We start from the raw sequence: 25,940 nt of genomic DNA, 5'->3' as shown, positions 1-25,940 counted from the left end.
GCCATGAAGCTCCATTTCTATGTCCGATGGGAGAAAAATCCTATGAAAGCTAGCACATTAATTGTGCTAGTAATCCATGTTTCTTAATATCACCCTTATAACATACAGAATTACAATTTAACTGTGTTTCACGGCAGGTAATGCTGGAGAGTGGAAGCACATGAGCCTAACCAAATCAACAGATTTTAAACAACTTCACAACATAGAAAGTTAAAGCTTGGTGTGTGTTGAAAAAGGCGGAGATTTTGCATCAAGTTTCACTGCTACAAATAATGACTTTGGCAAAATGAAACAGATGTGTCATTTATTCATTTCTATAGATTCAAGGCATCGCATGCACAGGTGCTTTCGGAGAGGAAACGGGACAGTGGACAGAGAGGGAGACACTTACATCAAAACAAATATACAGAGTCTGTTTCCACGTTACGTAATCCACTGAAATATGTCAAAGTGTGTTTTACAACACTGTATAAATATTCAATGCCACTTCGAGGTTTTAGAATAAAAGCTTTGTGTCAGGGACGACAAACTTCACAAAATGATTTGTCCCGTCACACTACCATTCAATTTTGGGGTTGTTAAGAATATTTAACGTTTCACATAAAAATCTTACTATTTAATTCTATTTGAATATTTTAAATTTAATATTTTAAAAAGCTATTTATTCCTGTGGTGGCAAAGCTGATTTTTCAGCAGCTATTACCCAAGTCTTGTGTCTCACATGATCCTTTAGAAATCCTTCTAATATGCTGATTTGCTGCTCAAGACAGATTTACTATTATTATCAGTGCTGAGATAGGTTGTGCTAATATTTTTGTGAAAACTTTGATATATATCTTGCTGACCTTAAATGGTAGTGTACTGTATGTTGACCAGTAAAAGTTCTAGTTGGGCAGCTGAAAAGATATTATTTGCAGAAGATATTGGTGCTCTGTAGAGTGATGTGCTTGACATGATTTAAAACTATTTTAAACAACATTATTTTCTAAAATAATGACATGCTGTTTTAAACTTGTATTATTTGGAAGAATTGTGTGCCATTTTTAAATATTAATTTGTAGTACTACTGAAGTGAACAGGGAAAAAAAAATCAAAAATTTGATAGAATTAATATATAATATAATACAGTGGTTCTCAAGATTTTTGACTCCAAGACCCCCAAATATCCACAAAAAGGCCTCATGACCTATCCAGATGTTCATATTCATATATATATATATATATATATATATATATATATATATATATATATATATACTAAAATTAGGATACCTAATATTCAGGTTTTTGAAGACAATGGAAACCCTGGTTCCCCATTAAAATAAAAAATATTCAGATTTATAATTTTATTTTTTGGTTTATTTTAATGCTTGGTTTGTAGTGTTTTAATAATACGTTATCTTGAGGCCCCCTTGGAATTTTTCTGAAGCTGCCTGATTGAGAACCACTGATATACAGTACATAGACAAATTACATTTGAACCTAAAATCTTGTTATTTATCAACTAACCCTAGCCACTTTTTTAATCAATGCAACAATTACAGGCTGCTTGCTTTTTTTTTTTTGTGTGTCAAATGACAGTTTTGAACTTTCAAAGTTTGACTTTAACATCTAAAGCATAACCACCTCTAAAACAAGGCAATTCTACTGAAGATCACATGAAACAGAAAGGGAACAAGTTTTCATGCAGTTAAACAAATCCATTTATATTACGTTACGAAAATTAAAGGGATAGTTCAGCCAAAAATCTAAATTCTTGTTACAAAGTTTATTTCTTCTGTTGAACAGAAAAGACAAGGTTTTAAAGAATGTTTTTAACCAAACAGTTGACGGCGGTAGACTGACGGTTTTTCCATACTGTGGAAGTCAATGGCTGCTCAACATTCATCAACATTCTTCAAAACATCTTTTATGCCCAATAAACTAGAGACTTGAGAGTGAGTAAACGACAGACTTTTGGGTGAACCATCCCATTAACTCTCCAACTTCAAATCCAAAACCCCTATAAAAACAAGGTGGATCTTAAAAAGGCCAATCAGCCCACCTCCACAAACAGATGAGCCACCCACACCCGGCGCTATCACGGATACATGCGCACGAGGGCCCTCGCTTACATTTCACAAGCAGACAACACAATTTACAAGCACTAAAATAGGGCGACAATAACGGAGTGCACAGATCAATGGAGAGCATTCAGTTTAAGGGCTGACGCTCACTATGCTTCTGTTAACGCTAAACGAAAACCCACGCCTGGCCCTTAATCTCTTAACAGCTAAAACAAGAGGAAAAACCCTAAAAACTTATCAAACCTTACAACAAGCTCCATGTTTGTGCGTAGAATCAGGGAGCCAGTGGGACAAACAGGAGCGAGGCAAACCATCTAATAAAGCCTCACTCCCAGAAGAGAGTTCTCTCTGTTCTATTAATACACCCAAACAAAAGGAGGCGGCAGTAATGAGGGAGCTTCAGGGGCAACAGTGATGGGGAAGAGGCCGAACGCAGCGGCTTTCAGCCACATGAAAGTGAGCCTAGCTCCTGCTGTTCTTATTGCTCTTGTCCTCTGCCTGGGTTCGAGTGGCCAGGAGCACCAGTTTGTGTGTGTTTGAGCATGCGTACCCACCGCTGGCTCCCAATCCAACCCTCGCCATTTAAAAGCTCAATGATGGGATGTCTCGTCTCGGTTAGTGCACAGGAAGTGGAATGCATGATTTACTTCGAGACCAGAGCCTTGCGTCTGTCCCTAAAAATGGCAGTTATGTTTGCCCCGATGAGGCACTGCTTATACTCACTATTTTCTAATGCATAAAGACCTTGCAGGATACCAACAGAAACCGAAGAAGAAAGGAAGAAAATAACTTTTGCATAGCAATGTAGAGTTCAAGTGCCTTTCAAGTAGTTTTGTAGTGCTTGCAAGATATGAATGACGACTGTAAAAATGCCATCACCAAGCTGGAAAAAACAGAAGATAATCAGCTCAGCAGTGTTGTACACTCTTAAAATTAAAGGTTCTTTATTGGCATCGACGGTTCATTGAGGAACCTTTAACCATGGGACCTTTGCATTGTGCATTTGTTTATAATGGGAAAAGGTTGTTCAGAGTTGTTATTTTAGCAACTGTTCACTGAAAGTTTCTTTGGAGAATCCAAAATGGTTCATCTATGGCATTGCTGCCATAGAATGGAGAGAAAGAGATTTTTATTTTCCTTTTTATTTTCAAGAGTGTGGTACTCAAGTCCAGACAAATCTCAAGAGTCCAAATGCTCCTGAAAATACGGTCTTGGACTTGAGTTCTGCAATACTGCACCTCAGTGTCACTAAACCTCCAAGGCTTGTGAAACAGATAATGCTAAGAAGAAAATAATGCAAGCACATCGTTTTGAACACCACAGACTCTGCCGCAGCACGTCTTAAAGCATCATTCATCAAACACAGGGCCAAAAACACAACATGCCACCGTCAAACAGGAAACCACAGATGTCTTTTAGCTGCCGTATCATTTCATTTCAGGCTAAAATGTGGCCCTGCAGTCATGGTTATCTTCTGTGAGATAAGCGTGTCATTAGGTTTTGCAGGTGCTTAAAGTCAGCAAGAATCAAAACCCATTTCCTCCTCTCATGTGAGGCATTCTCATATGAAACAGGATAACAAGATTTTTTTTTAGGACAGGACATGAGTCTATCAATCAGAAACTGATTGGATCATGAAAAGTAAGCAGCATTATACTGAATGTAAAACAGATTGAATATGAGCTATTTAGCTACTGGGTAGCATTATCCAATTGCCTGAAAGGCCCAAGTAATGCCACTGAAAAATGAAAGTCAATGAAGAGGACAATTTGGTTTGTGCATAGTTTACAAAAGAATCATAGTTTACAAAAGAATCTTGACTTTAAGCAGATTCAATCCCGGTTTAAACTTACAAAACCTTGAATGACGAAGTCTCAGAGTAAAACAACATCCAAAGCAACACCTCTAGCGTTCTCTCATTTAAGACACGGTGTCATTAGCTAAATTTCACAAATAAACCAAAAATTCCATTGACTTCCATTGTCCAGTCACAAAGCAATGCTCACGCAGAAGTCACTTTCAAAGCAAGCATCTTCTTGTTGGTCAATGTATCAGATCTGTGTGGAAAAACTGAACCTGATGCAAAATCTGCATGGGGAAATCTTTTGCTCCTATGCAAAATTGTGCAGATTCCCAGTGAAATAACTAGATTTCACCCACAAAAATTCTTAGAGCAAAGGTAAATGTGACCGCACATTTAGCCACTGGCTTTGTCTTCAACTCTTAACAAATGAGTTCAAGTTTAAAAAAAAAAACAAATAAATAACCTGAGGAAAGGATCTCAACAGAAAATTCAAATAACGTGTAAATATGAAACATACGTCTTTTTTACCTTGCCAAGGTTAATTAACAAGTGTTTTATAATGAAATGCTCACACGGAAACTATTAAACCTAACTGTTGCTACTTCAGTAAAATCTGTTGGAAGAAGTCAAAGATTGAAGTTAGATAATTATGTGAACCACAAAGCTTCCAGCACAAATGGAGCTGTCATATTTGACAATTTTTTAAATATACTGAATACTATTATAAACCAAATTTAAGAGAAGTCTGTATAACAACAATAAATTTCCTCTAAAATAAATTATATTTATATACTTTTAAAATACATATCCCTTTCCTTTTTTGCCAGAAGCAAAGTGCCTGGTCAGTCAAGACACTGCAGAAGCAGACTTTCCTTTCTCCATCAGTGGAAGGATTAGTTGCTCCTCAAAGTGAAGTTCTCCCTCCTGTTTGAGACACTGGACTGGATGCAGTGAGTTTTAGCCATGCGGGACATGAACCAGAAGTTCACTCAAGCTCTGACTTCAGTGCTCATGGTGTGCATCTATTGCTAGTGATGGATTTGAGTTGCTCCCTGCATGCAAATTCTGGAGTTGTATGGCCTTGCCAGAGCATGAGGAGAAAGATGGTGGGAAAATTACGTAACTTATCCTGTTGTTTTTTTTCTCAGACAGGTTCAGTCTGCAAAGGTGAAGGCAGGCTTGGGTTCGCCCTGAGAGGGCTCATCGTCAGGGCCCAGAGTGAGAGGTGTACTCGCGGAGGCCTGGGGGATAATGGCTGTCTCTCCGCCTGGTGGCGTCTTATCCTGAGACTGGGAGGAAGAGGATGATGAGTGTGTGCTCTCACTGGAGCTGCTGCGGGTGTCTGTGCTGGTGCTGGTCTTCTTCATCTTCCTGCGTTTGGCCAAAGGAGCCTTGTCAACCGTCTGGAGTCGGAAGCCTTCCCGCTTACACTTATTAAAGGCCTGGGGAAAACATAAAAGTATTACCCAATAAAACTAGAGATGAACTAAACATTGGTGACCACATCAATGTTTGCCAATATTACAGCAACAGAAAGCTTAATATATTATGAATAATAATATTGATAATAAATGTATAATAATAATGATAATAAATATCATGTAAAATAAAATGATTAATATTTCTCCTTAATACTTGTTTTTTTTTACTAAATGAAATATTACAGTATTATTTTTTAGCAACATCCATCCTAATTTATTTATTTTTTTTTCACTTTCTTACATTGAAGGTGGCTTTGACACAGGTGTGCACTGATCTGGTAGAAGATCCCAGGATGTCAGGTGTCATAAGAGGGTTGGAGGAGAGCTGACTGTCATCCTGCAGCCAGGCATTATAGCGTAGGCCACACATCTTTATCCGTTTGTCAGGGTCCACCGTCAACAGCTCTGAACCATGTGACAGACACATTTTAGTTTTAACAGATGTATTCCTGGTTAAAACACTGCAAATTGGTCTCTAAACGTCTTCAGCGGTGTCTCACCTTGTATCAGATCCTTAGCATGACTGGACACATTCCTCCAGGCTTCACCTTCAAAAGAGAAGTCTCCTTGTTTGATCTTCCTCATAATCTCGTCTGCACTGGTGTGCATTAGACTCTTCCCTTGGCACTGAAATGGGACCTGGCCAGATAGCATGGTGTACTACAACAAAACAAAGCGCACAAGAGCACCTTAATCCAGGGTACCTCAAGGTTCTATTTTAGGACCAATTTCTTTTCTTCAAATATACTTCTAGTTCTTATTAAAAAAAAAAAACATGACATTTACCTTCACTGTTATGCTAATGACACAGAGCTGTACATTTTGCTTTAAAGTCAGCACAAAATCAAAATTGGACAATGCACATTAATAAACACTACTGTAAACGTGCAAAAATTAGCCAAAGGATATTTTTCATCTGTAGTCCCTGGATAGAATGTTACAGTTATCACCCTAGAAAGAAAATATAAAATCTAAATTACACATCATCATCATCATCTATCAACCAACAGCTTGATAAGTGATTAACCCAAAAATGGGCAAACTCGGTCCTGGAGGGCCGCTGTCTTGCAGAGTTTAGCTCCAACCTTGATAAAGCAATCCGGAAGACAGATTAGCTTGTTCAGTTGTGTTTGATTAGGGTTGGAGTTTAACTCTGTAGGACAGTGGCCCTCTAAGACAAGAGTTTGTCCATGCCTGGATTAACCCCTTAAATTTAACAAGCATATTAAAGCGGTTTTGAAGAGTTGATTCTTCTAGATTAGAGCTTTTATCAAACTGAAATATGTCCTTTATTGTCCTGAACAATCAATGAGCCTCTGACTGTTACCAGCAAGAGGGATTATATTTCTTCTATACTGGACTATACAGTTTTGTAATGCTTTGAAAGCTGTAGATGTATTGGAAGCTTGTTAATCTGATCTCTGCAGTTTCCATCACACCTATAGGTCTCTTAAATATGCCAACTAGAAGCTCTTTACTCACACGTGGTTCTTATTGCTTAAAGATAATTGTGCCTTCTCTGTTGGTGCCCTGAGTTCATAAAATAGCCACAGTTCGTTGTGTCCTCAACAATACATTCAAACTGTGCCGTAAGACTTATTTGCTCTCACAGGACATTATGGGAGTTAAACAGTCATTGTGTGCTGTACAGATGTAGTGTTTTCCATTTGTCAGCGCACAACACATATTTTGTTGTTTTTAAATGTGCTATATCAATAAATTATAGATAAGAATAAATTGTATTATTGTTATGAAAAAGAAAAAGTGTACTGTGCTGTGGTCTCTCTCTGTGTTGTGCAGAGCTCCAGGGTCTCTCAGCTCCTGTCAGAAATCATCACGTCAAACTCTACTGTTTCGTTCTCCCCCCAGTCAGGCCCTGCTCCCCAATACAGAGTGAGCCAGAAACAGCCCCACATAAATAACTCAGCTATGGACATCTCCCCAGGCTCCAGCTCGCTAACTCCTCTCATCTTTCTCTCAATGAAGTCCTAGCTGGAAACATTTCTGCTTAAGGGGTAGTCGCGAGGACTCCAATAAAGCAATGCTAAGCTGTTTTGGAAAGGCTTGATAGTTTGTTTATTTTGGTTGGTGTTCAAGTGAATAAGTGTCAGAAACAGCAAGACATGGATTAATATCCAAAAGGAGTAAATAATCTACATGAACGAGGATAAAAGCTTCTGTATGGATACAAACCAGAATCTCATACTTACAGAAATAGGAGAAAGCACTCATACATCACATACAGAATGCACCATTCAATGTTTTATTTCCATTAAAAAAGCCGGAAAAATGAGATACTTCAGTGTGACAAAGGTACATTTAGAATTTGCCCCATTCTCTCCTCCATAAAATCACTTGAACACAATTGCGGTTTCAAACCATAGTGAGCTTCCCTGCAGATTCAGTGGTCGACTGATATGGATTTTTTTGATGGCTGATACTTTTATCTGGTAGGGTGGCAAATGGCCGATATAAAACCAATATACATTATATGATATTACACTATTTAATTCATAGATAGTACATAAATGAATAAGTAAATAAATAAAGATTTATTTGACATAATATATATAAACACAGGAACAAATAATTTGAAAATAATTTAAATAAATCTGAACTGGATAAAAATAAAATTTTTAAATGACCAGATTTATACTTAAGATAGCATTTTTTCATGAATTTGTAATCCTCTAAATCTGTAAAAAAAATAATATGATAACAAGATTACAGAAGCAAGAAGATGCTCTATATTTATAAGTATTAATCGGTTCATTGAAGATGAAGAATGGGCATTCCTGTGCATCTGCAGTCAGCTACTTTTGGTGTTGTCAATATAAAAATCCCACTTCCTTACTGGCCAAAAAAAAAAAAAAAAACTGTACAAAGTAATGCTGATAATAATAATAATAAAAAAGGCAAACAACCACAATTGCTGACAACGGACTAAAATAATAAATACATTTGAAAAGTTCTTCATAGGAAGCAACTTTAATTCACTCACACTCATTTAGCACTTGCCAGCAATCTTAGTATTGCATATATATGTGCAATCTTGAAAAAAGAAGGGAAAAAAATTGACCCTTCCTACTACCCATACCTTACATACTGTAGGTATTACGTGGCCTTACCAAAATGACTCCTAAACTCCAGAGGTCGCAGGACTCATCATAACCATTGTATTTGAGGATTTCCGGTGCAGCGTACTGAAGAGTGAAACAGGGGGTCTTCAGGAGCTGATTGTCAGGGGGTTTGAGCCGTGCAAAGCCAAAGTCAATAACTTTTATTTCTGAACTCTCAGTGTCGTCAGTGAAGAGCAAATTCTATAAAGATAACAAGAGAGATTGAAGAAAACTCCATTACACAGGAAGAAAAATAAAGCATCACAAACATTTACTAATTCACTGTACACCAAATTGAAAAACACGCATTATTGAGGAGCATAAACTTAAAGCAGATTTTTCTTGAGTAAGTTTCCTTTTAATTAAGCTAGACTTAAGGCCTAATTACTATGCAAAGTTCAGCCCAACCTGTACTTTGGGGCCAGTTGGCCTGGAGTGCTGTGACACATGGGTTGTACAATTGAGATAATGACAGTGGATGTGTTGTGGCATGCTGTACCTCAGGTTTGAGGTCCCTGTGCACCACACCAACATCATGCATGTGGCTAACGGCAGACACCAGTCTGCGCATGATGCAGCTGGCCTCCGTCTCGCTGAAGTGCTGCTTCCTTCTGATCCTCTCCAGCAGCTCTCCACCTTGCAGAAGCTCCAGAACAAGATATGTGTGGAGCTACACAAACACACAAACATATATTCACCATTTTAGAAAGCACTGATATTTTGGTATCATTGATATACTATTATAGGTTTGTTAAAGAGATTTTTCACCTAAAAAACACAAATGAAGATATTACTAATGAAATCCGAGAGCTTTCTGACTCTGCATAGACAACAATGCAACTACCATGTTCAAGGCCCAGAAAGGTAGGAAGGACATCGTTAAAATACTCCATATGACAGCAGTGGTTAAACCGTAGTTTTATGACGCGACAAGAATATTTTTGTGTGCAAAGAAAACATTAAAAATAACAGTAGTAACCTAAAAAATCTCCTCATTTGTATTCCGAATGTGAACGAAGGTCTTGCGGGTTTGGAAAGGCATGAGGGTGAGTAATTAATGACAGAATTTTAATTTTTGGGTGAACTATACCTTCAATATTTTAAATGTGGTTTTATTTTCATATCTTGTTGTCCCTTTTAAGTTTTAGTTAGTCTATATTGTTTTTAATTTGTATTTATTAAGTCTAGTTTATTGAGTTTTAGTTATTTTAATACTGTTACAAAAAAGGAAAGGTTGCCCCGCAAAAAGCTGAAATAAAATAAGTTTAAGCTTTTTTATATTTTAATTCAGTTAAAGTTAATTGTATTTCAAGTAACAAAAATTTCTTTATGATTATATTTTTAGTTTAAGTGAACTATAATAGCAAAGTTAGAGAGTCATTCAGAAAGTCATTCAGAGTCAAGACGCAGTGGTTAACACATTTGACCTAGAAATTTGGAACCTTGGCGCTCATGTGAGTAATAGGGTTCGAGTCTGGCAACAAATACATCCAGATAAAAAAAAATTCTGACCCTTTATTATTGATCCACATAATAATAGTGGCATAAACCGTGCAGGTCCTCCAGGTCCCCACCTGTTCCAAAGGTAGCTTTCTGTGAATGCAATCTGAGACCGATGAAACGCAGACAAGTATAGCCTACTTTAGGCTTTGGATGTGCACTTAAATGGACAAATAAACATAAAAATGTCAAAATGTCTGTACTGGCAAGTTTTCACTTAAATGCAGTCAGTTATGTCTTAATTGAAAGAAATCAAATGCTTACCAGTATATTAAATCTGTGCATTCAGTCTTAATGTGACAGCAGCCTGATAAACCTGCTGCTGTTAGCTATTATTTTTAGTAGGCTAAATTGTTTGTCCTATAGTTTGTAATTTGTAAACACTTTTAGCCATTGCCTTGCAATGTGCTAAAAATTACAAAGTTGACTGAATTTGTTTGTGCAATGCTGAAACTGTTGTTTGTTGACAGTAAACGTGCTCTGAAAAAAACAGATTAAGCGATTGAGCGACATCTTGGATGCACCGACAGGGGCTCCCTCACTAAGTTTTGCTTTGGGCCCTCAGAACTCCATTACTGGCCCTGGGCATAACTCTAAATATAAATTTAGGGAGCACAAGGAAACACACTATTTGCAAGGATAACCACATGGAACAGTACGTGTTTGCAATTACACAGATAATCTATTATGAAGTGCAAAGCCTTCTATCCTGGCACAGGAAGTCAGAGGGAAAGATGCATATGAACTCAGAATGAGCTGGAAAAATAACTTGGAAAAGGTTCAGACTTAAGATGATTTCATAAATGAGCTTCAGTCACATTATAAGCTGAACGAGTGTTAAGAAGTAAACCGCAGAGCAAGTGTTTGTGTGCTTTATGTGGGTGGGATGAGATAGAAATGAGTATTCAAGTGTGTAAGAGTGAGTATCTCTCATTATCTCTGGTATAGAGTAACAAAGACCCTGACCGGGCAGGGTGGCTCTGCTTTTCATCTGGGACATGGCAGTGGGTAAAGAGGGTGGGGGCTGATAACCTCCAATTGGCAAGAGGACACACACACACAAACAGACTTTTACAGATCTGAAGAGGTGCCCAACTGACTCAAGCTTATCATGATGAACAATAAATTCGACATGTATGCATTTATTTATTTTTTTGCACCATATATCAGATGCACAAGAAATACATTTTTAATGTAACAAAATATTTCCATTTTAAATAAATATTGTTCTTTTGATCCTTCTATTTTTCAGTGAAGCCTCAAAAAAAAAAAAAAAAAAATACTATCATGTTTTCTAGAAAAATGTTAAACAGCACAACTGTTTTCAACATTAATAACAAATGTTTCTTGTGCACCAAAATCAGCAAATTAGACTGAATTCTGAAGGATCATTCATTTACATTTACATATATTTTAAAATATTAATATAGAAAACATTTTATATTGTAATGATTTCACAATATTACACTTTTACTGCATTTTTGATCACATAAATGCAGCCTTAGTGAAAATAAGAACTTTTTTCTTTTAAAAAGATTACCAACCCCAAAGTTCTGAACTATGGTGTGTATTTATAAAAAAAGGAAAAAGAAAAAAAATCACTTTTTAAACGACACGCACAATGCATTTGGATATGTAATGTAATTTAAAGGTGAACAGAATATTTGGGGGAAATAACGTAGGGCGGCATTTGAATCACCCATTGGGATTTTACAGAATCAGCAGGAAGCTGAAATCTTCATGATTAATATATTTTTTGTTTCTGCCCAGAAATATTGTTTTACAGGTGGGGGGAAAAATATTTTGATGAAATATCATACTTTTTGTAACTAAAACAAACATTTATTACATTTCTTATTGTACAAGCTGTCTTAGGTCCATAATATAGCTTATTAGCTTGTTTTTGGAATCTGATGCAATTTTTTTTTTACTGCCCTGCAGAAAATTTTAATCTCTGTTTTTCTCTAGGATTTTTTTTAATCAGTAAAAAGGACCAATTTGATTTTGTTGTAATGAAATCCAACCAAACATTTCCCTAGTAACCTTCTTTGGTGCTGCTTCTGATAAAGACTGGATTGTAATAGAGACAAATTACAATGAAAAGAAAGAGGACAGTTTATGAACAGGAGGGAATTAAATGTGGGGCAGGTGCGAGGACAAAGAGAGTTCAAACTTATTCAGGCTAGCGCAGTTCATTGAGAGAATGAGGCTTTGAAGTGCACATGAGCTGTAGGTTTCAGTCTCAAACACTGACTTACCTGGTCATGGTAGATCTCATGTAGCTTGACTATGTTGGGATGTCCATCGCACAGTTTGAGAGCAGCGATCTCTTTCTGTGTTTGTGCCTCCATTCTGCAGAACAAAAAACGACTAATTACTTCTATGACTATTAGCCTATATAATTCAACTGAACTTTAGATACATCAAAAACCCTTTTTTAGCAGGCTGCATAACTGGTACCTTTTACTGACAATCTTTACAGCGTATTTCTGTCCAGTCTTTTTGTGAGTGCACTGTCTGCAGATGGAGAAGCTTCCCTCTCCCAGAGCGCTCTCCCTCAGGTCCATCTCATAGTTCATGTAGAACGGAGAGTCCTACGGTCAGTTTGTCAGAAGTAAAGGTCAGGAAAAATCCACTTACAATGTTAATCAAGGTTTCTTGCACCAAAACAATTGCGATATACTTTCACATGACCTTCTATATGACACTTAGGATTGAACGGGTTGTTTTGTTGCCATACCTTTAACATTTGTATATGTAAATAAGCAATGTTTTGATTGGCTAGCCTGTATATATGGATGAATTTAAAAGTACTATTAATCAAATTCATGATTACTGTGTTACTGATACAAATGTAGAAGGTCATATCTTAATGTGCTTGCGGTTCAGTGATTACCTAATGGCCAGTTTTGGCTGATTTATTGTGATAAATGGTCTGGGTGGACTGTGAAGGGAGCTTTGCTTATAAATGTTGGAGTATGTCTGCATAGTACATCAAAAATCTTTTTTTTTTTTTTTTGAAAAGCAAGGATAATCCTGCTTCTCTTGATCATTCCTGACAGCTCTGGAAAAGGATATAAAATGGAATACAAAATGTTAGGTTTTTACATTTTGTGCTACTGTGCTATTTTTAATTACTGGTCTACATACACACAAGAAATGAATGCTGGTGGCTTATTTAGTGCATCACACCCATTAAGACATTCTTTTAAAGACATTTTCAAATTAATAATATTCCAATTTTGACAAGCAGTTGAATTTTAAAACAACAGACCAATCAGATGTGATCTTCAGTGTATTGAGCGTGTACATTAGTAACATTTTATAAGAGGTCATGCACATTTATGCACCATTTCTGCGAAATACCACTGCACTCATCTAGCTTAAACCAAGAAATGTGCGAAAGCCCCTCAAAATGTTTGCCACTCAACAGTGAAGCTGTCATTGAAATATTTGCATAGTGAATTATAGTAGGATTTTGTTCTGATGTCAATTTATTCTTCTCTACTGTGCATTATCATTTTTCTCTCACTTACTCTCTAACTTCGCCATTTAATTGACCAAAAACAACCATTGTTGATTATTATTATTGTATAATAATACAATATGGATTCGATAACCATTCCTATGGCTCCACCAGTAGAGCATGGCACCAGCTTTGGAAAAAAGCTTCTTCAGAAAGCCTAAATATGTATAACTGATAATAATTTATTCCTGTATTATATAATAACACAAAGTGTTATTCATGCAAGAATATGAAATATTAAGTTACTGCACATGTGCACTGTCATGTTGATCACAGTGATGTAATGACACTATTACAGTAAGTGCTATTTTTTAAGACTTAAACTAAAGATGGTGTCTTTAGTAATACCACTGCACTCATCTAGCTTAAACCAAGAAATGTGCGAAAGCCCCTCAAAATGTTTGCCACTCAACAGTGAAGCTGTCATTGAAATATTTGCATAGTGAATTATAGTAGGATTTTGTTCTGATGTCAATTTATTCTTCTCTACTGTGCATTATCATTTTTCTCTCACTTACTCTCTAACTTCGCCATTTAATTGACCAAAAACAACCATTGTTGATTATTATTATTGTATAATAATACAATATGGATTCGATAACCATTCCTATGGCTCCACCAGTAGAGCATGGCACCAGCTTTGGAAAAAAGCTTCTTCAGAAAGCCTAAATATGTATAACTGATAATAATTTATTCCTGTATTATATAATAACACAAAGTGTTATTCATGCAAGAATATGAAATATTAAGTTACTGCACATGTGCACTGTCATGTTGATCACAGTGATGTAATGACACTATTACAGTAAGTGCTATTTTTTAAGACTTAAACTAAAGATGGTGTAAAATCGATATTGAAGAACTGTTAACAGTTTTAGTGGAAAAAGTGTAAATATTGTTAAATATAAATATATTAATAGCAGTTTATTGGTCTATCGCAATTTGCTGCCTAACAAGAACTGATATTTCTTTCAAAGTTTTCAAAACGGTTTCCTGAAGATTTCACCTATTTTTCATTAGTCGCATTGGTTTAATGGAGAAATGCTTACACTTTTCAGTCAAATCAACATACGAATGGCTTACTTACATTTGCACCTCATATTAAACTGGGATGGGAGAAAGTAAAGAGGTCATTAAAGAGGTCATATGACGTTGCTAAAAAGAACATTATTTGGTGAATTTGGTGTAAAGCAATGTGTTTATGTGGTTTAAGTTAACAAAAAAAACATTGTTTGCCCTTTATGCCCGCCTTTTTGAAATGCGTTGATTTTTAAAAAGCTCATCGTTCTGAAAAGCGAGGTGTGCACTGATTGGCCAGCTGTCCAGTGTGTTGTTATTGGCTGAATACCTCAAGCGTTTGACGGAAAAGTTACGCCCCTTAACAAACTGTGATGACGTGTCCCGGTGTGACCAGACTAAACCAATAAGACCAATTACAAATGAGGCATTTGTTGCATCCAGTTGGGACAAAATTATAGATTATAATGACTTATACTGTCTTTTTTCGTGTTGCGTATCTCGGCGCGTAAACATAAAAAGCATGTCTACATTTGTGATTGGAGAAATTATTAACAACAAGTGTTGTTCTATACTGCTTAAAACTAGCGTTTGAATCATCAGTGGTAAATTCTTTAAATATGAAAACGTACTAACAGGCTGTGAGTCAGAAGCACCAGACTGCCCTTGCAAAGTTGGAATTGCCCCACTTTATAGAAACAGCCTTTGAGCACGGACGTCCTTGTACTCTCCTAGGTTCAGGAAACAGTCCTATGTAAAATGTGCTGCACACATCTGAATATTTGGGTTGAAATGTTCTGGAACAGTGTTGTAAATACAACTTAAACTGATTTCTAGTTGTGTGCTCTTTGGGAAGACCAAACAACGTAGTTTTGCTTAAACAATGAAACACAGCATCTCCCCGACATGGCGGTGGCGGCAATAATAATACTAATATCTCTTCGGGGTTTGAGACTTTATTATTTTCAACTTTAGGGATCTTATTTATGCACAAACAGCTTGTAACACTCCAAAGAGAAAGGAAAACTTGACATGGCATCATATGACCCCTTTAACACTGAACAAAAATGACACTTCAGCTTTAAATATTGTAACGTTTTTACAAAGCAGAGATATGCAGACTGACCTTCATCATAGCGCTACGGGCAACAGCTGCTGAGCCCGGCCTCTCTGACCCACCACACAGCTGAGCCAGGTCGTCCATTACAGCATTCCTCTTAAACAGGATGGAGGGAGCCATGAAGGAATAGCCCTGCAGATACAAACCTCTTTAAACACACTCACTAACAGAAGAGGGAACTAAAGCAGAGAAAGTTTCAGGGTCACTGACAGAACTCAAACACCAAGGCCTTTCGCATATCTGCAAATCCTTCATGCTAAGGAACTCCAGTCACACTGTTCGTGACCACTTCATCTAAATAAAGTCTCCGACGGCCCATGTCCCACTTACACGGCCAGACTGCAGCTGTGTGCTACATGGGTAGAGAAGTGGCTGGCTGGATGAGAAGACGGCTGGACGGAAGGATGAGGAGATGAATGGTTTAAATGCTTTTAATTGCTAAGCCAAGGTATTTGATTGCCCTGCTTTTCAAATGATCAGAGTCCTCTAATGCAGCTTAATTTCAGTTTGACGGGTGGCTGGGTATATATGCGGCTATGCATGTGTGTATGTGCGTGGTGGAGCACTTCGAAAGTTATCATTGCAGACGTCGCTGCAATTGTACCACCCGAGAATTACGAGGGATCAAAATTCCAGCACAGATGAAAGACGAACACTCAGAAAAGCCAAGATGAAGTTGGTAATCAAAGGTTGAAGGAGTAATTGAGCAAGACATGGTTGTTCTCGCAGACGCCGACCTTTTATTCCATGACAGAGCCGTTTAATGGCGGCATTGATCCGGCACACTGAAGGATTCAGCAGGCAATCATAGACACCATCTCTTTCGCAGCCTCCCATTTCAGCTGGCATCATGTTATAGGCAACGTTATAGATCAAGATGCATCAAAAATAGTCATTCACATCTGATGCTTGAATCCATCTCCACATCACCATAATTACATCTCCAAACAGCTCTCAAATTCATCTGAATACCAACATAGACAGCCGGGCTCACACTGCACAAGTGATCATTATAAAGGCTGACTTGCCCATATCCACTTCAGTACTTCCTGCTTACTAATAATGGAGGGTTAACTGAACAATTATATCCTAACGCAACATCAAATGTCCGCTCAGGCGCAAAAATTATTCTTAGTCATAAATAAATGCTCCGTGTGAATCAACATTGGTTTAGGTACATCACACATTGGTCGATTTTTGTGATACATCAGAGATACTCCGATACATTGGCCTGGAAGAGAAATCAGCTGATACAAGGTAGTTTTGGGACAATTCTGCTTCAAAAGCTAAACTTTTTTTTTAGCTTTTTTTTTTTTTTGTGTGTGTGTGTGTTAATTTAACAATACTACTATTAACTGCATTTTTGATCAAACAAATGCAGCCTTGGTTACCATAAAAGTTCTGATTATTGTAATTACTTTGCAATAGTAATAAAGTGTCTTAAATTCCTCACTTTCACATATCATTTCACATATTTCACAAAAATTATAATATAATAAAATGAGTTTCAATTCCACTACCTGGAAGATGCGATCACAGTTGTTCGGAAGTGCTGCTGGGGAGTATGTCGGGTCCATCTCTGTAAACTCCTCTGCAAAGTTACTAACATCCAGCTCATCACGAATTACAGGCTTAAACGGAGCCAGAACCTTCTTAGCAGCAAGGTCCTCCCAATTCATTTTCTAAATCAACGACAGTCAAACATTTTAGATGCTGGTCCTTGAATGGATCTCAATTAACTTTAACACGCTATATTCTTCCCAACTAATATTCCCTTTTTGGGGAAAATATCAGTTTTATTAATTTTAGCCTTGCCTGGTAAAATGGATGGGTTTTCACATTCTGGGCCCCTGAGGGCCCCGAGCCCAGCCTCTTCTTTGGGTCTTTAATTAGCAATCGCTGGATAATGTCTTTGGCCAGAGGTCCTAAGTCTTTGGGGAATGGAGGATCCTTTTTCATAATTCTCCTATTGGGCAAAGAGAGAGAATTAATAAAAAAAGAAAACCAAGAAGGGTTTAAAAAGTGCAGGTTTAAGAAGGTAATTTAAGGCTATTTTATCACCATGCTGATGCAATCAAACCGTCAACTCATGATTTCAAAACAAGACAGACTTCTGAGTAATAAAAAGAGAACTGGAGTTTAACCACATAAAGTTGTACAGAGAATTAGGGATGGGAACCAAGAACCAGTTATTCTTCAGTTCCACCTGAAAAAAATACAATAAAATAAAATAAAACAGGGTTTCTGCGGGATTTTTAAGCTCAAATTTTAGACCTTTTTAAGACCTGCATAAATAAAATTAATACCATATGAGCAGGGTTGGGTAATGTCTATAGTACCATATTAAACTGTAAAATGCATAATTTCAGATACAAGTTTACAAAAAAACAAAATGTTTTATAAAATGCTACAATTTGCATTTCAGCCTTTAAACCATTTTTAAGAAAATGGATGAGTCAAAAGTATTTACTATATACATTTTAAAAATTATTATCAATAAAATATTATATAAAATTAAATAATATAAATTAGAGTTTTGCGATATCGGCAAAAAATGAAATCACGGTCATTTTCTGTGATTTTATCTATAACGGTAATTAGATAATATTTTGCTATAGTGTGTTATTGTGCCGATATCTTATCTGTATTGTGCTTACAGCTGGCTCCTGAATTTTTTTTATATTCTTTATCTTCTGTGTGGTAAGTTCACAGCAATAATAGAAATTAAACATTTCCAACTAGTTTTATGGCCATTTTTTCCTTTAAGCCATTTTTTTCTAAAAGTGTGCACCATCTTTTGAGTCCAATTCTTACATTTGGGCTTTTACCAGGCAAATTAAATCAGTATCATCAAAATTGATCTTTGAAATGCAGAGGAAACACAGAAGTGTCATTTAGATGCATTTACACACTGTTTAACGCAGCTCCGAGTGACATGGAATACTTTAACTTTTAATACATAAATAATCGTTTGATATTTTAAACATAAAACATCGAAAACTGATGTTAGAATATTATTGCAGGATTCGCAGACCACATCGCACACCCCTATACTTTTTAGATTTTTATAATGCATTGTCTTCTTATCGATCCACCAGTTCACGCTTAAAGCTCTGCGTGTTTGTAGGGTTAAAAACATGGGTCGATTTTCGCAGTGGTCTGACCAAAACAGTTTTATTGAAAATGCTCATTTATTCTCTGCCAGCAGGTGGAGCTTTTGGTAGAATATAACTGTTTCCCTGGTAACAGCAGAACACAAAGTAGCCTTATGTTTATTTGATGAAATCATAACGTTAGCCTTTTGAAGTTTAATCGTTACATTCAGCCATATCGCAATTCTGGTCTTTCCGTCCCCAAATTTAAGACCTCTTGAAATCATAATTAAGACTTTACTGTATAATTTAAGACTTTTTAAGGCCTTAAATTTTATACAACTAAATGTAAGACTCTTTAAGACCTGCGGAAACCCTGTAAAAATAAGAATTTAAAAAAATATACAGATTTTCTGTTTTCAGATGTCTTATTCCTGAACAAATGACTCATATGATCGATCATATTATATTCAAAATTAACCCCGAAAAAAATATTCTTGTTATGTTTATGTAAGACTCATGATACTAAAGTTGACTGATCGTGTCTGTTCATATTATGATTTTTGTTGTATTTAAATAAGTAGCATTTTACATTACATCATTAAGCAGATGCTTTTATCCAAAGCGACTAAAAATAATTTCAATAAAGAGCTTAAAAAGGTCATAAAAGTCTACCAAAAGACAAAAACCCTGTTTCTTTCTCTGCTCAACACAAAAAATATTTATTTTAAGGAATGTTAATAACCAAACAGCTTTGGTACCCAATGATTTCCTTTCCATAAAACAAACGTCAATAGGAACTGAAACCATACAGCTATGAACAAATATGTTATGTTTTCTTACACAGAAGAAAGAATGTAAAAACACACATGAGGGTGAGTAAAGGATGGCCGAATTTTCATTTTTGGGTCATTACTCCAGTCCTTACAGAGAATACAGCTCTGAGTGTGTGTGTGTGTGTGTGTGTGTGTGTGTGTGTGAGCTGGTCTTACTCGGCAATGTCAGAATGAGAGTTCTCATCGCCATCGACAGTGAAAGGAGAGCCTCCGGTCAACAGCTCATACATCAGAACTCCCAAGCTCCACCAGTCCACCGCCTACGGGAGCACAACACAAGGGTTATAGTCCAAAAAGCACATTCAAATGCATGCTGAATCATGTTATAAAAAATAAAAAAAACAAACAGAATGAAAGAACTTTAAGTTTAAGCTGTTGTGTATAAATTAAGACAATTACATGTGTAATTAAATAGCACTTAAAATGTGGCGAATGAGAGGTTCATTTTACCTTGTCATGTCCCGACTCTCCTCCTGCTACAATCTCAGGGGCCATGTATTCAACAGTGCCACAGATGGAATAAGCTCTCTCTACCTACAAGACCAAAGCACTTATTATACACGATTGAGTGCATCATGAATCCAAAAGTGTTAATTCACCACAAAATGTCCATTAATCTACCATATGCAAGTTATCTTACACTAATAAGTGGCAGCATTTACACAGAATTGTGTAAATGACAGATTTTTGGTAACACTTTACAATAAGGTTCAATTAGTTCATGTTAGTTAATGTATCAAGTAACATGAATGAACAAACAATACATTTATTAATCTTAGTTCATGTTAATTCACAGTGCATTATCTAATGTTAACAAGCACAACTTTTGATTTGAAGAATGCTTCAGTAGATGTTGCAATGAACAAGAACTAAGATTAATAAACGCTGTGGAAATATTAGTCTTTCTTAGTTCATGAACCTTACTGTAAAGTGTTACCAGATTTTTTATGTTTTTGAAAGACATCTTGAGCATACTCAACAAAGCTGCATTTATTTGATCAACAATAAAGTAAGAACAGTATTATTGTGAAATGTTATAATTTAAACCGGTTTTCTGTTTTCATATATTTTTATATAAATATATTATAATACGTTTCCTGTAATGGCAAGGCTGAATTTCCTGCATAATTACTCCACTCTTCAGTGCCATACGATCCTTCAGAAATCATTCTATTTTTGCTGCTTAATTGTCTTTACTGTCACTTTTGATAAATTCAATGCATTTTTGCTATTTTGCAACTTCTGTCAAAAAATCAGCAGTGCATCCATTGCAGCACAGTGTTTTAATAATTATAAATAAATTGAAATCTAAACCTATACATCGAAACACGATTCATCATTCTACAATGATTAAATACTGCACTTAGCTGCCGCTGTGGCTGAGAGCAAATACCATCTGTACTTTCTAAATTGGGCAAAACTTCATTCGGAATTATGCGGCATATTTATGGAAAGAAATACATGCAAACATCTGGAACAATCTTCTTTAATATCCTACGAGCAATTAACGTTCTTGCCACATGTTCGAAAATACCGATACAAGCACATGGCTTTTATAATTAAAGTTCCTGTGTGCACTGATTAATTGCTTTTATTATTTTGCATCTCATAATCAGCACATTGCTGTCGGATGAATTTACTCATTTTATGTGCGCTGGTTTATATGTTTTCCATAAAGCCTTAATAGTCACGGGCGCGTTTTCAAACCACACTTGTAAAAGAAATTCTGGCTAAAATGGGTTGTTAGCTAGTACAACAAAGGTCAAACCGGGAAAAACGAAAAGTTAATACAATCTTTTAGAACGAAGAACACCATCAAAACATGCATGATAAGCAATTACAGCATTGAGTGAACAGCCCTGCACTGTAATTGCATCCACGGGACGGAGGGAGGTTCAATGTGAACTACCGAAACATCAAACAGAACATCTCTGACAGGGCAGGACACGCCAGGACCTGCATGTGTGGGATACTGGGTGGTCACCAGGAAAAGGTGACCACCTTTTCCTGGTATTTAGAGTGTTCCCTCTAAATATTCGTTCCGGTAAAACCTATTTTTATTGGGCAAACCTATGGAGCCGATCATCTGAGCAGAAACACCCCATTCAAAGAAACTAAGACATTAATTACCATCTAGCAGTTTATCCAATTCAAAAGTTGTCATTATTTGTCCAGTTTATATCAACTACTATGAACTAGGAAGACTATGCTAGGATGCAGACTTTATCTCATGAATTAATCGCCACTGTTTATCTTTAAACACATTACGTTCTGCCCATTTTCACTTCCACACTGTAAATCAGTGGATGTGTGGACAGACTCCAGCTGTAACACTGAAAACTCAACCCTTCCACATAAGTTTCTGAGCCTGCATTCGGTGCAATAACAACATCAAAAGTGAAATTTAGAGGGAACAATGGGAAACACTTTAGGGATGTACAACATACTGGTACCATATAGGTTATCAGTTGATGTTTTTCTTATTTAAATGACTGGAATTATTCATATATTTGATATAAACCAGCAGATATTCAGGATATTTAATTGCACAGACTTGTTTTGGTTCCCTTTGCTATTAACCAACGCTTAAAATGTAAAAATTCTAATAATTTATTAACACTATTAAATGTAATTTTTAACGAAAGTTAAAAAGGTTAATCCATTTTTTAGGTTTTTGAAACAACCACAGTAACGTTTTTATAAAATATGGATAACTGGCAGAAATCCTAAATTCAAAAAGGGTAAAACTGTGGAGAGTAACACAAACTCACCTCATGAAATTCCTTACTAAGCCCAAAATCCGTCAACACGATGTGACCGTTTGAGTCAAGAAGTATATTCTCAAGTTTTAGGTCTCTGTAGACAATTCCCAGCTGGAAACAATAAGATCTTATGTTAAGATGTGGGACCAAATACTTTAATTTCAAGTCACCATTCAACAACTTTTTACTTATCCAAAAGCATTTGCTCAAATGCGGTGTTCATAATCACAACCTTAACTCATCTGGAGTCATAAAATGCAGCCATTCACCTGGAAAATGCACCACTGCTTTAATAAATAATAAATGGCAACATAATAGGCAATGACAAAAAATGAGACTGAACCGAAACAATGTTAATCTCACTGTCAAGGTCCGACCTACTCACACTGCAATGCCTCCAGGGGAGTTCTCTTCTCTCTGAATAATGGCTGCTATGCACAGAACAAGCATGCATTAAAAACACTTTTCTTCCTCTTTTTGCAAACACAGCCCTCAAGAAATGTTGAGCACTGCAGACACATTTGGCCTGGCCTGGTTAACTGAGTGAGGAATTGATCTTAGTAGGCAGGAGAGAGGAGAAGTACCTCCTGAATAAAGGACAGAACGACTTTCACTATTCTCTCGAACTGAGGCGCCGTTCAGTCAGATTGCAAAGGAAATGAAGAGTGAAAATAAGTGTGCAATTTTACCTTATGCAAGTGCTCCAGTGCTAGTACAATCTCCCCGCTGTACAAGGTAACCTCTTGCTCTTTAAAGCGAACTCTTTGGACCAAGTGCGTGAAGAGCTCACCTCCATTCACATAGTCTGCAATTTAAGAGATATAAAACAAAACTGCAACTGGTCAAAGACAGATTTATATTTCTGATGCACATAGTATTGTGCAGTTACTGCAAAAACCTGCTTTAATGTTGACACTGACACAATCGGTTCCAAGCTTTACCACAAAAACCAATATTTCCTGTAGTGGCACAGGGGCTTCCGCTTTTCATTATTAAAGCACATTAACTGCACAGAGTTCACTGTTCTCTACACACTCAAGAGAGGGTGTGTAGAAGTTCACTTTATTTGGAATGCCCTTCGGCTTCATCGAACAACACTTGAGTCACATAAAGAAGGGGCTTCAAGCGTGATGGCGATGAACAAACAAAAAATATCAATTATTAAAATATAAACACTTTTAAATTAAAGTAATAAATAACATACTGCCGTTAAAAAGGGGTCAGTATGATGCCAGAAATTCATTGTTTTATTATTAAAATGACAGTAAAGATTCTGGCATTGTTAAAAAAGTGCAACTTCAAATAAATGCTGCTCTTATGAACTTACTATCCATCAAAGAATGCTAAAAATGTATCATGGTTTCAGAATAAGAAATGTTTCTTGATGATCAGATCCGTATGATTTCTGATGCTTCTCAGACTGGAGTTGTAGGGCCCTATGATTTCCAAGATGCAGAATACATGGACGGAATCGTGGAATCCAGTCATGAAAATGGAATTCACAGTTTATCGCGGAATGTCACGGAATTTGACAAATTTTAAATGAATGAATAAAAAAGTAGGTCATTAAAATGTAAATCAAATCATGATATGAACTAGTATCTGTAAATATTAAGCAGGAAAAGTTTATTTAAATATGAATCGTGCATGTTCTGCGTGTCTCTGTTAATGAATGGTGCAGAAGCGCGGTTTCGTCTATGACACACACGGAAGCACGCGTGACGCTCAAGGTGATTTCAGCTTCTGTCGTCTCTCTAAATAAGACGAGAACACATGAACAACATCTCCAGAACTGCTCTGACAGTCACTTCATGAGCATTTGACCGTTTGATTTGAGTAAAATTAACGTCACATCACATACACAGAACTATAAAAGGTATTCACGGCAACCCGTCAAAATAAAAGTCTGGTTCAGTTTAAAGACAAGTATTTGCCAGAAATGTATTACTATTGTTCAGCAGAATGTACATACTACTACTAAAAAGAAACAAACATTATTTTTAACAAACATTTCTTCCACGTTTTAATTATAATAGTTAATCCCCTTTGTTTACCAAAATATAATGTTTGCTTAATGTTCAGCAATTAAAAGATCAATTAAATTAATGTTTTATGCTTTCATTTGATAACTAGAATTTTTTTTAGAACACAACAGGATTTCTGAGGGGAGAACATTTCATAAGGCTACTGTAAGAATTTTTGTTTATTAATTAAGTTTTTTTATCCATTTAAATAATTAGACATGCTTAAATACAGAAATAGGTAACAATAAAACATATGGTGAAGAAAATATAAAACATTTCATAGGGCCCTAAACATGTCATTTTTGTTAAACTTTTAAAATGTATAAGTTTCCTGATTTTAATTCATTAGACATGCTTTTTGATTAATAACATTTAATTTAACCCTTAAAAAAAGAACGGGGAAACATGTAATAAAAAAAAATAAAAAAACAGAATTTGTGAAAAAATAAAATTGATTTCATAGGGCCCTAGAGTTGCTATCAAAGCAAAATACAGTCAAATAAAACAGGTCTTTTAAATTGTAATGTTATTTTTAAAATATTACAGTTTCTAACTATATAAGAAATTAAGTAAATAAACTATTGTTTTATAATTATTTATAACGAACTGATCTTCTTACTTGTTATGTCAGAGATGTAAATAATAAAAATGGCATTCTAACAGTCACATCTGCTGCACTTTATACTCTCGTACTGCCCAGCAACCACTTCTGAGGTTAATTAAGCTGAATAAAATGCCAGAGGAGGCTGTGCACAATGACTGATGCGTAAATTTCCCTGCCCACTTCCTGTGAAGTGAGATATCAATGTATCCTTGCTCACTAAGCTATTTGCAGTCAGACTGACTAAACGCTCACTACGACTAAATCACACAAACAGAGCCCTATTAAATTAGCTCACGATAACAAAACTGTTGAGCAATAGAGAAGAAAAGTTCAGCCTGCACAGCTTGCACCCTCTTAAATGCAGAAGTAAAATTGAAGCATAAAATGCCGTTAACATTTGTGCAATCCACAAGAGAGAGAGGAGAGAGCGTACCTAGAATGAGATGCAGTTTGGTGTCTGTCTGGAAGGCGTAATGGAGTGTAACCAGGAAAGGAGACTGTCTGATGTGCTCGAGGACCTGTCTCTCCGTGCGTGTGTGCTCTGCCGTCTTCGCCTTCTGCACAATAGTGGCCTTTTTCAGCACCTTCATGGCATAGAGTTTACCCGAATCATGGCCGCTCACCTTGCGAACCAAGAACACCTTGCCGTAGGCTGCCCGGAGGAGAAGAACAATGTGTTAGTGGAGCAGGAACAAAGATGAGCAGAGAACACAGGGCTCACATACTTGAACTATCACTGACCTCCTGTTCCCAGCACTTTCAGCAGCTCAAAGTTCTCAATGCCCACTCGCTCCACGTGACCCGTCAGATTGGCTGCGGAAAGATTTAAACACATGCATTTGGTCACAAGGCCAACAAATTGGATACCATACAAGAAAACCTCCCAAATTTGCCACTTTCTCACAACTGTGAGAATAGAAAAAGTGAGACGAGCCTGCAGCTGTTCGTAAATGCAGTATGTAGCTTATAAACACGTCCAGATGAAATCT

General features: G+C 36.5%; 1 protein-coding gene across 2 annotated transcripts in view; it reads right to left on the bottom strand.

Moving 5' to 3' along the window:
- Positions 1-1,242: 1,242 nt before the first annotated feature.
- LOC127933346 (ribosomal protein S6 kinase alpha-5) overlaps positions 1,243-25,940 on the bottom strand; it is a 28,055-nt gene continuing 3,357 nt past the window's right edge. Inside the window, exons 2-17 of one of the 2 annotated variants that reach the window (XM_052530282.1) lie at positions 25,693-25,764; positions 25,385-25,603; positions 23,013-23,128; positions 22,333-22,434; positions 20,012-20,095; positions 19,718-19,821; positions 17,449-17,599; positions 17,154-17,315; positions 15,640-15,765; positions 12,431-12,564; positions 12,229-12,322; positions 8,970-9,140; positions 8,480-8,671; positions 5,852-6,011; positions 5,593-5,756; positions 1,243-5,312 (exon numbers count right to left, since the gene is read on the bottom strand). In XM_052530282.1, coding sequence (XP_052386242.1) covers positions 5,025-5,312; positions 5,593-5,756; positions 5,852-6,011; positions 8,480-8,671; positions 8,970-9,140; positions 12,229-12,322; positions 12,431-12,564; positions 15,640-15,765; positions 17,154-17,315; positions 17,449-17,599; positions 19,718-19,821; positions 20,012-20,095; positions 22,333-22,434; positions 23,013-23,128; positions 25,385-25,603; positions 25,693-25,764 — 2,339 coding nt within the window. In that variant the 3' untranslated portion in view covers positions 1,243-5,024. The other variant, XM_052530283.1, reaches the window with a different exon arrangement.

Source organism: Carassius gibelio, chromosome A17, assembly GCF_023724105.1.
Source record: "Carassius gibelio isolate Cgi1373 ecotype wild population from Czech Republic chromosome A17, carGib1.2-hapl.c, whole genome shotgun sequence".
NCBI lineage: Eukaryota > Metazoa > Chordata > Actinopteri > Cypriniformes > Cyprinidae > Carassius > Carassius gibelio.
This window is presented reverse-complemented; position numbering and strand designations above follow the sequence as displayed.